This window comes from Martes martes (assembly GCF_963455335.1).
Source record: "Martes martes genome assembly, chromosome: 14".
NCBI classification, from domain to species: domain Eukaryota; kingdom Metazoa; phylum Chordata; class Mammalia; order Carnivora; family Mustelidae; genus Martes; species Martes martes.
Genome location: NC_137902.1, coordinates 52,898,267 through 52,913,715, shown reverse-complemented (window position 1 = coordinate 52,913,715; position 15,449 = coordinate 52,898,267). Strand labels below are relative to the sequence as shown.

At 35.9% G+C, this 15,449-nt stretch overlaps 1 protein-coding gene across 1 annotated transcript in view; it reads right to left on the bottom strand.

Moving 5' to 3' along the window:
- Positions 1-15,449, bottom strand: part of CFAP70 (cilia and flagella associated protein 70) — a gene marked incomplete at its 5' end in the record, with an annotated part of 112,796 nt that overhangs the window by 92,145 nt on the left and 5,202 nt on the right. The window contains 2 exons of the mRNA XM_080822547.1: positions 901-980; positions 1,150-1,248. Coding sequence (XP_080678673.1) covers positions 901-980; positions 1,150-1,248 — 179 coding nt within the window. The remainder of the gene's footprint in view (positions 1-900; positions 981-1,149; positions 1,249-15,449) is intronic.

Genomic DNA, 15,449 nt, shown 5'->3' with positions numbered 1-15,449 from the left:
GATACATACCTCTTTCTAGCAGAAGTCACATGGAATTACAGAAAGATACTAAATTACACCTTTACATCCAATAAAAAAAATAATGCTACAACATCCCTAGAAAAAAAGAAATGCTATGAGTGCTATCAGTGGACTACATATTTATAGGAATCCTAGAAAGAAAGAAAGCAGGCAAATTAAATCAGATCTTAAAACAGAAAAGCAAACAACCTAGAAGAAACCAACCACAGCCTAAAATAAGAGAGAGAGAGGACCACAGCAGATGTAGGAGTGGATTATGGCAGCTCCAAGGTCAGAATCAACAAGGGACTCACAGCAATGGTTGATCAGGGAACTGCATTCAGAATAGTTGGGCCATTTGGGCCCTTCCCTCTCTTTTACTTTTGCAAAACAGAAGGCAGTTCTGGTATCTGCTGAAAGTGAATGCACTTTCACCACAGTGGCAAAAGTAATGCCCTAGGAAGCTACTGGTTCCCAGGAAGAATGGAAAACACAGCCCAGAAGACAAACCAGATGACCACAGCCTACCAATTCAGGTTTACTTTGCCAGAAAGTGTGTTAGGTGCATTCATGTATTATTCAATTTAATCCATCAGGATATAGCTCAAGAGGCATTTCCATGGTTAAGCTTTCTCTATGAGTACCCCTGGGCAAAGTAACCAATAACTATGTGCCCACATGCCCCACTCCACTATTTAATCACACTGATTATAACCCACGACATGGAGATTATGGACACCTGAAGTAGAACTCTAGATTTATTTATCTTTGTTTCCCAGAACTTAACACTCTGTGTGCCTGTGAAAAGAATACACTCGGTGAACTGGACTCAACCAAATCGAATCTTTATAACAAACAGACTTGGTAGACAGGCTGAAAGTTGAGATTAACTCCAATTACCTTTACACCTGACCGAAGAGGTTCTAAAAGTGAGCCTGGCACTGGGTGCAAGGGGACCATTGTTTCAAATGAACTCTCTCCTGCAAAAAGAAGGCAAATCAAGCCATAGAAGGAAGGGTTAGGTAGAGATAAATGTGCTCATCTTTTTATCAAATCCCTCAAATTCACTGAGGCTAATTTTTGCACTTCTATGGAGCTAAAATTCATGAGCTTTCCTATATCTGCTTTTGAGCAACTCACACATCTGACCTTCCAGTAAAGGAAGAAGGTCCACCACAGCTTGACCAAGAATTAAGGTCTTCTCATCTTTCTGTTTCTTTTCCTTTGGTAAAACTTCAGTCATAGTTACTAGAAAAATCAAAACAAAGAAAATGAGAACATGTCTGGGTCATCCATCAGATAATCACGGTGCAGCAAACAAAGCATCGTCAAAGAGATTTAAGAGAAATTAACTTGAAACCTGAGAAGGCTCCATTATTAGTGACTTCTGGTGGAAAAAATACTATTAAAGGGGTGCCTGGGTGGCTCAGTAGGTTAAAGCCTCTGCCTTCGGCTCAGGTCATGATCCCGGGGTCCTGGGATCGAGCCCCACATCGGGCTCTCTGCTCAGCGGGGAGCCTGCTTCCTCCTCTCTCTCTGCCTGCCTCTCTGCCTACTTGTGATCTCTGTCAAATAAATAAATAAATTTATTTAAAAAATAAATCTTTTTTTTTAAAAGAACAATACTATTAAATACCTATTAAACTTTTTGCATACATGTTATAGTAAAAATCAGACTTTACAACATAATCAGGTACACACACATGTTAAAAGTAACTGATACAATTAAAACAAAGTTCCACATAATATTCCTATTTACTAACTGAAAACCCTTAAGCATTTTGTATTCTATTTCATGTATAAGAAATCACTGGTCATGGGGTGCCTGGGTGGCTCAGTTGTTGGGCGGCTGCCTTCAGCTAGGCTCATGATCCCAGGATCCTGGGATAGAGCCTCACATCAGGCTCCCTGCTTGGCGGGAGGCCTGCTTCTCCCTCTCCCGCTCCCCCTGCTTGTGTTTCCTCTCTCTCTGTGTCTCTGTCAAATAAATAAATAAAATCTTTATTAAAAAGAATCAATCAATCAATCACTGGTCATGATCCCCTTCAATCAATTTTAGGAATGACTAGAAAGTCTCAGTCTGCAGTTTGAAAAATACTGTTCTAGGTCTTCCCATTTTGCCTAGTGTACGACTTAGTACTGACCTTAGAGTGATTTATAGAGCATGTGAAGTATGTACCAGGTTTTTCACTGCAGCATTACTCAGTGTATGTGTTTAACATTTGTTATGAAAAATTTGAAATACACAAAAAAGTAGAGCGATTGGGGCACCTGGGTGGCTCAGTTGGTTGAACGACTGCCTTCAGCTCAGGTCATGATCTTGGAGTCTGCTCCCTGCTCTGTGGGGAGTCTGCTTCTCCCTCTGACCTTCTCCCCTCTCATGCCCTCTCTCACTCTCTCTCTCAAATAAATAAATAAAATCTTAAAAAAAAAAAGGTAGAGCGATTGATACACTGAATGAATATCTATATAGCCATCACCTGGATTTAACAATAGTTAACATGCTGTCATATTTGCTTCATCTATTCTTGTTTACTGAAATACTTTCAAGTCAATTACAGACATCATGACGTTTTATCCCTAAATACTAAAGTATACAAATTCAAAATATGGCATTTTCTTCCATAATCACAATAACTTTATCAATCTACCAAGTGTATAATAATAAAATTAAGTGTAATTCTTTAATTCATCTAATGTCCAGTCTACATTTAATATTTCTTAATTATCCCAAAATTTATTTTGTAGCTTGTTTGTTCAAACTAGGATCCAAAGACCATATGTTTATGGTCTCTTTGGATAAGAACATATGGTTCTCATGTTTCTTACATTTCTTTTCACTTAGAACAGTCTTTTCTGGGTGCCTGGGTGGCTCAGTTGGTTGAACGACTGCCTTCAGCTCAGGTCATGATCTTGGAGTCTGCTCCCTGCTCTGTGGGGAGTCTGCTTCTCCCTCTGACCTTCCCCCTCTCTCATGCTGTCTCTCTCTCAAATAATAAATAAATAAAATCTTTAAAAAAAAAAAAAAAGGACAGTCTTTTCTCCCAGATACATTTTTTTTTCTATGACACTGATGAAGACATCAGGCCAGTTAATTTGCAGAATATCTTGTTTTCTGGATTTGTCTCCCCCACCCCATGGTGTTTAATTTGTTTCTCAGTTCTTGTTTCCTGTAAACTTAGGTTCATCTTTAGTATTTTTGGCAAAGATAATACAGTTTGATAACATACCACATAGGTGTGTATGTTATCAAATTGTATATATATATATACCACATAGGCGTGTATGATAACATACATGCCTATGTGGTATGTTATCAAACTTTGTGATCTTTTTTTTCAAAAGTAATTGAAAAATATTCTTTTTTAATGTCTTTTTTATCTGGTAACATGCATATTAAATTTACCATCGTACCTAATGGTATTAAACACATTCACATTTTTGGTGCAACCATCACCACCATCCATCTCCATAACTCTTTTCATCTTCTAAAATTGAAACTCTATCCATTAAACAATACTTTCCATTCTCCCTTCCCCCGGGAACCACCAGGATCCTTTCTGTCCCTATGTATTTGATGATGTGCCTCATAGAGCATTTGTGTTTTTGTGACTGGCTTATTTCAGTTAGTATATTGAACTCAAAGTTCACTCATGTTGTAGTATATGCCTGACTTTCTTTCTTAAGGCTGAATAATATTCAATATTCAATTGTGTGTGTATATATATATATATATATATATATATATATATATATCAAGTTTGCTTATCCATTCTGTCGACAGACATGTAGACTCCTTCCACATTTTACCTTTTGTGAATAATTCTTCCATGAACATCAGTGTACAAATATTTCTTTGAAACTCTGCTTTCAATTATTTTGGACATATTCCCATAAGTAAAACTGCTGGACCATATAATTCTATTTTTAATTTTTTGATGAACGACTAGCTTCCACAGCAATTATACCATTTTATATTCCTACCAAAAGTACATACAGATTCCAATTTGTCCAGATCCTTGCCAACACTTGTTTTCTATTTTTTTAATAGAAACCATTCAAATAGGTATGAGTTGATATCTCATTATAGCTTTGGTTTGCATTTCTCTAATGATTAGTGATGTTGCACACTTTTTCATGTGCTCATTGGCCATTTGTAGATGTTTGGAGAAATGTCTATTCAAGTCCTTTGCCAATTTTTGAATCAGGTTGATTTTTTTGTTGTTATATTCTGAATACTAATTCCTTATCAGATATATGACTTGCAAATCATATAAGTGAGCAGCTTTTTTACTCATAGATAGGTCTTTTGATGCACAAGATATTTAAATTTTCACTAAGTCAAATTTCTCCCTCTCATTTTTAAGATTTTATTTATTTTAGAAAGAGTGAGTGTGAGCTGGGGTGGGTGGAGGTATACACAGTGGGGTAGAATCTCAGGCAGACTCCACACCAAGTGCAGAGCCCAACAGGGAGCTTGATCCCTTGACTCCAAGATTAAGACCCAAACTGAAACCAAGAGTCGGTTGCTCAACCAACTGAGCCACCCAAGCACCCCTATTTTCTCTCTTTTTTTAGCCATGCCTTTAGTATCTTATCCAAGAAATCATTGCCAAATCTAATGTCATGAAGCTTTGTCCTATATATTCTTCTGAGAGTTTTATTGTTTCCAGTCTTGCATTTAGGTCCTTAATCCATCTTAAGTTAATTTTCACATATGGTGTTAGGTAATAATCCAAGTTCATTCTTCTGTATAGAGGTATCCAGTTTTCCTGGCATCTATTGTTGAAAATACTGTCTTTTCCTCTTTAAATGGTCTTGGTACCTTTGCCAAAAGTCGTTTGACCATATGTGTGAGGGGTTATTTCCGGGCTCTCTATTCTGTTCCATTGTTCTATATGTGTCTTTCTGCCAATGCCATACTTTTTTGGTTACTCTAGTTTTGTAGTAAATGTTGAAAACAGTAAGTGTGAGACCTCCAACTTTGCTCTTTTTCAGGATCATTTTGGCTCTTTGGGGGTCTCTTGGATTCCATATGAATTTTACAATTGATTTTTCTATCTCTGAAAAAAAAAACATGGGATTTTGATAGGGATTGCATTGAATCTGTAAATCACTTTTGGTAGTATTGACATTTTAACAATATTAACTTTTCCAACACATGAATATGGGATGTGTTCCAATTCATTTGTGTCATTTTTAATTTCTTTCAGCAATGTTTTGTAGTTTTCATTGTACAAGTCTTTTGTCTTCTTGGTTAAGTTAATTCTTAGGTATTTTATTCCTTCTGATGGAATTGATTTATAACTTACTTTTCATGTTGTTCAGTTAGTATATAAAAATACAACTGATATTTGTATGCTGAATTTGTATCCTGTTTTTTAAAAAAGATTTATTTGTTTATGCATGCATGCATGCATGCATTCAATCATTCATTCATTCACTTAGAGAATGGAGGGGAGGGGCAAAGGAAGAGAGAAACGCATGCAGACTCTGTGGTGGGCATGGAGCCTGACATGGGACTCAGTCTCACGACCCTGAGATCATGACCTAAGCCAAAATCAAGAGTAAGACACTTAATCGACTGAGCCACACCAGCGCCCCACATCCTGCTGCTTTATCAAAATTATTTTTATTATTTATTCTGGGGTGTGTGTAATCTTTTTAAGGTTTTCTACACATAATCATATATAAAACTGATCATATAATCTGCAACAGAGATCATTTTACTTCTTCCTTTCCAACTTGGATGTCTTTTATTTCTTTCTTTTTTTTTTTTTTTGGCCTAACTGCTCTGGCTAGAACTTTTAATATTTTGAGAAGAAGTGAAAACAGGAATCCTTGTCTTGTTCCTGATCTTAGAGGAAATATTTTCAGTCTTTCACCGTTGAGTAAAGTGTTCATTGAGAAATTTTTATATATGGCTTTTATCATTTTGAGGTAGTTTCCCTCTATTCCTACTCTGCTAAGTGTTTATTTCATGAAAGTGTGTTGAATTTTGTCAAAAGCTTTTTCTCTATCAAGTGAAATATCATATAGGGTTTTTTTCTTTGTTCTGTTTATTTGATGTATTACATGGATAGAGTTTTATGTTGAGTCATTCTTACATTTCAAGAATAAATTCCACTGGTCATGGTGCATAATCCTTTTACTATGCTGTTCAACCTGGTTTGCTAGTACTTTGTTGAGCATTTTTGCATCAATGTTCATAAGAGATATTGGTTTGTAGTTTTCTTATAGTATCCTTGTCTGGCTTTAGTGTCAGGATAATACTGGTCTCATAGAATGAGCTGGGACATATTCCCTCCTCTTCATTTTTTTCGGGAAAGTTTCAGCAGTATTGGGATTAGTTCTTCAAGTATTTAGTAGGATTCACCAGTGAAGCCATCAGGCCCAGGACTTTTCTTTGTTGAGAGAATTTTTTAATCACTGATTTAATCTCCTTATAGTTATAGTTCTATTAAGATTTTCTTTCTTTAAGGGCACCTGGGTGGTTCAGTGGGTTAAAGCCACTGCCTTCGGCTCAGGTCATGATCCCAAGATCCTGGGATCGAGCCCTGCATCAGGCTCCCTGCTGAGCCTGCTTTTCCCCCTCTCTCTGTCTCTGCCTGCCTCTCTGCCTACTTGTGATCTCTGTCTGTCAAATAAATGAATAAAATCTTAAAAAAAAAAAAAGATTTTCTTTCTTTGTGCTTTAATCTGGTAGTTTTGTGTCCTTAGGAATTTGTCCATTTCGTGTAGGTTATCCAATATGTTGGTGAGCAATTTTTCAGAGTACTCACTTATACTTTTAATTTCTGTATAATTGGTAGTAATATCCCCACTTTAATTTCTAGCTTTAGTTATATGAGTCTTCTCAATATTTCCTTAGTCCATCTAGCCAGAGGTTTGTGAATTTTGTTGATCTTTTCAAAAAACTGACTTTTGGGGCCACCTGGGTAGCTCAGTCAGTTAAGCATCTGACTCTTGATTTTGGTTCAGGTCATAATCTCAGGGTCCTAGGATCCAGCCCCATGTTGGAGTCCATGTTCAGTGTGGAGTATGCTAGGGATTCTCCCTCTCCCTCTCCTTCTGACCCTTCCCCATCTCATGTGCACACACACACACACTCTCTCTCCATAGGAATGAATAACCTTTTTAAAAAACCTGACTTTTGGGGTGCCTGGGGGGCTCAGTGGGTTAGAGCCTCTGTCTTCAACTCAGGTCATGATCCCAGAGTCCTGGGATCAAGCCCCGCATCAGGCTCTCTGCTCAGCAGGGAGCCTACTTCCCCCACCCCTCTGCCTGCCTCTCTGCCTACTTGTGATTGCTGTCTGTCAAATAAATAAATAAAATATTTTTTAAAAAATTAAAAAATTACAAACCTGACTTTTGATTTCATTGATTTTCTGTGTTGTTTTTTATTCTGTATTTTGCCCACTTCTGCTCTAGTTTTTATGATTTCTTCTGTGGATTTTGGAGTTTTGCTTTTCTTTTTCTAGTTCCTTATGTTGTATAGTTAGATTGTTGATTTGAAATATTCCTTGTTTTTTAAATTTTGTTTACTTATTTTTAATTCCAGTATAATTAACATACACTGTTATATTAATTTCAGGTGTACAATATAGTGATACAAGAATTCTATACATTACTCAGTGTTCATCATGATAAGCGTGCTTTTATTTCCCTTCGCCTATTTCATCCATCTTCCCACCCACTTCTCTCTGGTAACCACTAGATTGTTCTCTATAGTTAAGGGTCTGGGGTTTTTTATTTGTCTCTTTTTTGTTTGTTTCTTAAAATTCATATGAGTGAGATCATATGGTATTCATCTTTCTCTGACTTGTTTCACTTAACATCATATCCTCTAGGGCACTGGGTGGCTCAGTCATTAAGTGGCTGCCTTCGGCTCAGGTCATGATCCCAGAGTCCTGGGATCGAGCCCCATGTTGGGCTCCCTGCTCTACTGGAAGCCTGCTTCTCCCTCTCCCACTTACCCTACTTGTGTTCTCTCTCTCACTGTCTCTCTCTGTCAAATAAAAAAATAAATTCTTAAAAAAATTATATTCTCTAAATCCATCCATGTTGTTGCAAATGGCAAAATTTCATTCCTTTTTATGGTTGAGATAGATATATATATGCATGCCACATTTTCTTTATCCATTCCTCTACTGATGGACATTTGGGTTGCTTCCATATTTTAGCTGTTATAAATAATGCCACGGTAAACATTGGGGTACATCTAACTTTTCAGATTAGTGTTTTCATATTCTTTGGGTAAATGCCCAATGGTGGAATTACTGGATCATATAGTAATTCTATTTTAATTTTTTAAAAAGATTTTATTCGTTTATTTCACAGCAAGACAGCAATAAATTCATTTATTTCAGACAGCAAGAGAGGGAATATAAGCAGGAGGAGTGGGAGAGGGAGAAGCAGGCCTCCTGTCAAGCAGGGAGCCCGATGTGGGGCTCCATCCCAGGGCCCTGGGATCATGAACCAAACTGAAGGCAGATACCCAACAACTGAGCCACCCAGGTGCCCCATCTATTTTAATTTTTTGAGGAGAATCCATACTGTTTTCCACAGTGGCTGTACCAGTTTGCATTTCCACTAACAGTGCATGAGAGTTTCTTCTCCACAACCTTACCAACACTGTTGTTTCTTGTGATTTTTTTTTAATTTGAATGGGCTATACTTTCAAGTTTCTTCGTATGCCCTTTGATTTTTTTGTTGAACTTTGGATATTTGAATCTAATAATGGGATAAGTCTGGAAATCAGATTCTCCCCCTTCCCAGAGTTTACTGTCTTTTGTTGTTTTATTTTTATTTGCCATTGTTGTAGGCTGTCTCTGTGCTGAGGGTCAGCCTGAGGTGTAAAGTTAAGGTCTTTTCAGGTCTTTTCTGAGCCTTTCCTTGGACATGCATGGTCACTTTCTAGTTTTCCCCCTTATTTGCAGTTGTTTTTAAGTGTCCTGGTTGTTAAGGTGGTTCCTGAATGAAGAAAAAGAAAAGGTAAGGGGGGAAAATGATGCTGCCCTTTAAATCCCTTGGTGGTTTCAATAGTAGAAGGGTCTTACTAACAATGGGATGGAGAGAGGTGCAACAACACCTAATAGGCTCTTTGTCTGCACCTCTGTGATCAGAAGCAGCAATCAGCAGAGCACAGATCCACAAGATTTGAAGGACAAGGTCCTTTCAGCTCATCCTGGCTCCAACAAGCTGCGCTCAAGCTACTAGAAGAACACATACACGGCTCCCTGTCACACGTCCAGAGGGGTGAGGAATGAGCACCTTCTTCTACAGTGTTTAGATCTGAAATTAACCAAAATTAACCACAATTTGCCATCCAAATCTTCCCCTATAAGTTGCAAGCCTTCAACAGACTCCAGAGTTCCAAAATAGTTGTATCAGACAGAATGTGGCAGTGCAAGTGTTGGGTGGGTAGGAGACAGATTCCTGGTAATTCTTACTCCCCTACCTTCCCAGAATCTTCAAAAATATTATTTTTATAATTTTCAAAAGTATACTCTATCTGTATTAAAGCCACATTTTCTTCCTAACACTGTTTGTCTTCTTGGTTTGGTTTTGTTTTGGCTCAATCATGCCAGAAGTTTGTCTATTTTGTTAGTCTTTTAAAACAGGTTTTGCTTTGTAGCTCTTTTCTAGTGCTCATTTTCTAATTAATTAATTAATTAATTTCTGTTCTTCTTTCTTTCTTTTTATATTCTTTGGGGTTCTCTGTTATTTTATTAGCTTCTTGAGTTAAATATCGAACTCATCTGCTTTTAATCCGTTTTATGTTAAGAGAACCGTTCTATTAAAGATAGAGTTTAACATATACCATAATTAAACAATTTTGTATCCATTGGGCGTGTGTCAATTTTTTTTAAAAGATTTTTTATTTTTTATTTTTATTTTTTATTTTTTATTTTAAAAGATTTTTTATTTTATCACAAGTAGGCAGAAAGGCAGGCAGAGAGAGAGGAGGAAGCAGGCTCCCTGCTGAGCAGAGAGCCTGACCTGGGGCTCGATCCCAGGACGCTGGGATCATGACCTGAGCCAAAGGCAGAGGCTTAACCCACTGAGCCACCCAGATGCCCCACGTGTCAATTTTTTAATACACTCAGAGCTTCAAAAACGAAACGGTTGAAGCCCTCTTTCATCTTTTTAGAAGACTTATACACTGTTAACAACTTCCACTAGCAAAGAGGAAACTTTTTTTATACAGCTTTACTCTTGATGAATTGGAAAGAAGAGGTTCTCTGCATGAAGTAGTCTCTCTCAAGAAAATACAAAGAGAAGATGACAGACACTATATTGCAGAGGGCACTCATGGTCTTCAGAAAGAATTTTTTTCCACCACTACCTTCCTGGTTTCAGTCTAATTTGTAGGCTCTATGCAGAGGAGAGGTGGCTTTCAGTTGACTCATTAATTTGCATACTTTTTTTCACTCTTGAGCAGACAGTAATGCTTTATCATTTCTAAGTCCAGTGGTGTTGACTCTTCTCACTACCATGCTTTCCCCCCCCTTTTAGAATAGAATGTCCCAAATTAAACTTTTTATTTTGAAATAATTTCAGATTCACATACAATTGTGAGAAGTAATACAGAAAGCTATCTTGTACACGTCATTCCCAATGGTAACATCCTGCATAACTCAAGTAAAATACCACAACCAGGACACTGACATTGATACTGTCAAGATACAGATCATTTCATCACCACAAGGATTCTAGTTACCCTTTTAACCCATGTTACCCTTCTAAAGTCACCCCCACTATCCTCCTTCTTAACACCAGGCAACTAGTAATTTGTTCTCCATTTCTATGCTTTGTCATTTCAAAAATGTTATATAAATGTAATTTTACAGTACGTCCTTTTAAGATTGGCTTTCTCATTCAGCATAATTCTCTGGAGATCCAGTGAGATTGGTTTGTGTCCCAGGAATTTGTTCATTTTTGTTGATGAGCAGCATTTCATAGTATGGCTGTATGTTTGCTTAACCCATGGAGGGACATCTCGGTTGTTTCCAGTTTTTGACTATCAAGCTCCTATAAACTATATACTGGTTTTTGTGTGAAGATAAGTCTTCATTTTCTGGGATAAAAGCCCAGGAGTGCAATTGCTGGATTATATATGGTGGTTTACATGTTTTGTTTTTAAAGAAATTGCATACTGCTTTCTAGACTGACACTTAACATTCCTACCAGAAATTCTGACATTTGACATCTCCAGCAGGAAGGTATCAGTGATCCACGTTCTTTGAAACCTTGTTGGAATTTGATGTTTTCACTACTTTTAATTTTTTTTAAGATTTTATTTATTTGACAGACAGAGATCACAAGTAGGCAGAGAGAGAGGAGGAAGCAGGCTCCCCGCTGAGCAGAGAGCCAGATGCAGGGCTCGATCCCAGGACCCTGGAATCATGACCTGAGTTGAAGGCAGAGGCTTTAACCCACTGAGCCACCAAAGCACCCCTCACTATTTTTAATTTTAACCATTCTGGTATGTATATAGTGGTTTTGATTTGCATTTCCCTAATGGCTAATGATATTGAACACTTTTTCATATGTTTATGTGCCATCTGTATATCCTCTTTGGTAAACTGTCTCTTCGTGTCTTTTGCCTATTTTCTAATTGGTTTGTCTGGAGTATTTTTTACTGTTGAATCTTGAATTCTTTATATATTGTAGATACTATTGCTTTGTCAGATTGTGATTTGCAAATAGTTTCTCTCACTCTGTAGCCTGTCTTTTCATCCTCTCAACAGGGTATTTCACAGAGCAAGAGTTTTTAATTTTTATAAAGTCAATTCATCAGTTTTTTTTCTTTTATAGCTCATGCTTTTGGTGTTAAGAACTCTTTGCATGACCTTAGATCCTGAAGTTTATCTCATTTTTTCCCTTGATATTTTGTGACTTTACATTTCACATTTAAATGTGATCCACTTTGAGTTAATTTTTGCATAAGTACAAGACTAAAGTCGAGGTTCACTTTTTTGCATAAGTACAAGACTAAAGTCAAGGTTCACTTTTTTGCACACAGGTATTCAATTGCTCTAACATCATTTGTTGAAAAGACTACCTCTCCTCCAATTAATTGATTTTGCACTTTGATCAAAAATCATTGGGCAAGGGTGCCTGGTTGGCTCAACTGGTAATGTGTGTGACCCTTGATCTCAGAGTTGTATGAGCCCCACATTGGGTGTAAAGATTACTTAAAAATAAAATCTTAAGAAAATCATTAGGCATATTTAGATGGATCTATTTCTATTTTTTCCATTGATCTATGTGTCTTTCCCTCCACCAACAGCAAACAATTTTAATTAATGGTTATATAATAAATCATGAAATCAAATATAGTGATTCTTCCTATTTTATTCTTATCCAAAATTGTTTTTTTCTAGTATCTTTGCTTTTCTATATATATTTTTAAATAGTCTTGTCCATATCTAGAAAAAAAGCTTTCTAAGATTTTGATAAGAATTACATTTAACCTTTATATCAGTCTGGAGAGAACTGACATCTTAACTATGTTGAGTCTTCCAGTCCATGAGTACAGTGTGTCCCTCCATTTATAAAGATTTTTAAAAATTTCATTCAACAGTGTATAGTTTCCAGCACATAAATGCTATATATGTTTTGTTAAATTTACACTATTTCATTTTAAAAAGCAATGGTAAGTGATGTGTTTTTAGTATTAGTGTCCATGTATTTATCATTAGTATATGGAAATATAATTGCTTTTGTGCATTTACCTTGCATCCTATGATCTTACTTTTTCTTTCTGGAAGTTTTGCATATTTCTTGATATTTTCTACATAGACAACCGTGTCATCTGCAAATAGGGGCAGATTTATTTCTTCCTTTCAGATGCAGATGTCTTTCATTTCTTTTTCTTACTTTACTGCACTGTCTAGTACTTCCAGTTCTATGTTTTTAAGAGTGGTGAGAGCAAACCTTGGTTTGTTCTCAGTCTAAGGGGGAAAGCATTCCATCTTTCACCATTAAGTATGTTAGCCTTTGTCAGGTTGATAAAGTTCCCTCTATTTGTATTTTTCTGAGAGTGTTTATCATGAATTGCTGTTAAATTTTGTCATTTGTTGTTTTGACCAATATGACCATATGCCTTTTCTTCTTTAGATTATGAATATAGTAGAACACATTGATTTATTTTCAAATACTGAACCAACCAAGGATCCCTAGAATCAATCCCACTTCATAATGTTGTATGATTCTTTTTATTTATTGAATTCTATTTGCTAGTATTTTGTTAGAATTTTGTGTCTGTATCCATGACAGATACTGGCCTCCAGTTTTCCATTTGTGTACTGTCTTTGTCTTGTTTTGGTATCAGTGTAACATTAGCATCATAAAATGAATTAAGTGTTTCCTCCTCTTCTATTTGTTGGAAGATTGTGTATAATTAGTGTTAGATATTATTTTTAACTTTTGGTAGAATTATTCAGTAAGACTCTCTGGTTCCAGAAATTTCAAATTATGAATTCAATTTCCTTGACAGTTACAGGGCAACTTTATTTATTTATATAGGATGAGTTGTGATTTGTGCTTTTCAAAATACTGGCCCATTTTCTTAAGAAATTTATGTATGTAGAGTTGTTCTTCTCTTTATTATTCTTTTAATGTCTACCATCTGTGATGTTATCCTATTTCACTTCTAATAGATAATTTGTGGTGCCTTTTCTCTCCCCCCACTCCCTGCTTTTGGCCACTGTTCCTGAAGTTTTGTCAATTTTGGTGTTTTCAAATAACCAGTATGTTACTCGTTTCATTGATCTTTCCCTATTGTTTTTCATTTTATTGCTTTCTGATTTTATCTTTATTATGTTCTTCCTTCTGTTTGATTTTGTTCTTCTTTTTCTAAATCCTTGAGGTGACAGGTTATTGATTTGAGACTTTCCCTCTTTTTTAATGTATGCATTTAGTGTTCTAATTTTCTCAGCAGTTCTTTAGGTATGTCCCACAAAATTTGTTACCTTGTATTTTTATTTTCATTCAGTTCACTATATATTTTTTTTTTCCATTTCCCTTGAGACTTCCTCTTTCACCCATGGATTACTTAGAAATGTGTCTTTTGTTTTCAGGTGTTTAGAGAGTTTCCTGTTTTTTATTATTAATTTCTAGCTTGATACTATTGTCAGAGAACACATTATTTTCATTCATTCAAATGTGTTGAGGTTGCTTATAACCCAGAATATGGTTTTGATATGTGCTCTGTGGCCTTTTGAAAAGAATGCATATTCTGCTACTGTTGGGTGTTCAATAAATATTTATTAGATATTGTAGGCTGATGGGTATTGTTGAGTTTTCCTATATCTCTGTTGATTTTCTATCTAGTTATTCTACAAATTGAAGAGAGGGGTGTTTATGTCCCCAACTATAATTGTGGATTTGTCTATTCACCCTTTCAGTTTAATCAGTTTTGCTTCACATATTTTGCAGCTGTTGTTTGGTGCATGTATATATTTAGTATTACTATGTCTTCTTGATGGGTTGTCTCTTTTATCATTACATAATGAACTTCTGTCTCTGGTTATTTTCTTTGCCTAATCTATTTTATCTTATGCTAATACAGTCACTTCCACTTTTTTGATGAATGTGTGCACATGTATCTTTCTCTATCCCTCTATCCTTTTACATAGCTGACTACAGAGTTACATTTTGAGCTTCTTGTAGACAGTATATAGTTAGGTTGTGTTTTTTTTTTTTTTTGAACTATTCTGCAATCTCTTGTCTCTTGATATATTTAATGTAATTGTTAATATGTTAGGGTTTAAGTCTGCTGGGGTTGTTTGTCCTCTCTTTTTCATTTGTTTTCTGCTTTCCTGTGGACTGCATGAACATTCTTTAGAATTCTATCTTAATATATCTATAATACTTTTAAGAGTATCTATTTGTATACTTTTTTTTAGTTATTGCTCTAGGTACTGCATTTTATATACATTACTTATTATAGCCTATTACAGGTGTCATCATTTCAGTATTTGGAGTGAGGTACCGAAACTTTACCTCCCTTTATGTCCCTTTACCTTTCCTGTTCATAACTGCCTAAAATGTTTTTTCAATATTCCTGTAGAACTGCATCAGACAGTGTTATACCTTGTTTCAAGCGTCAAACACAATTTAGAAAACTCAAAGGGAAGAAACACTTACTTTATTCACTCAAATTTTTATTTACCACACTTTTTCTTCCTTCCTGGTGTTACTAGGTTCTTTATTATTTCTGTTCTGTTTAGAGAAATTCCTTCAGTCATTCTTTCAGGGTAGGTCTGCTAATGACTTTGTTTTCTTTAATATGAGAATGTCTTAATTTCCCCTTCACATCTTTTCTCCAGGTATTGGATTCTGGGTGACAGTTCTTTTTATCACTTTGAAAATACTATGCCATTCCTTTTGGACCTCCATGGTTTCTGATGACAAACTGAAAACATTCTAATTGTTTTCCT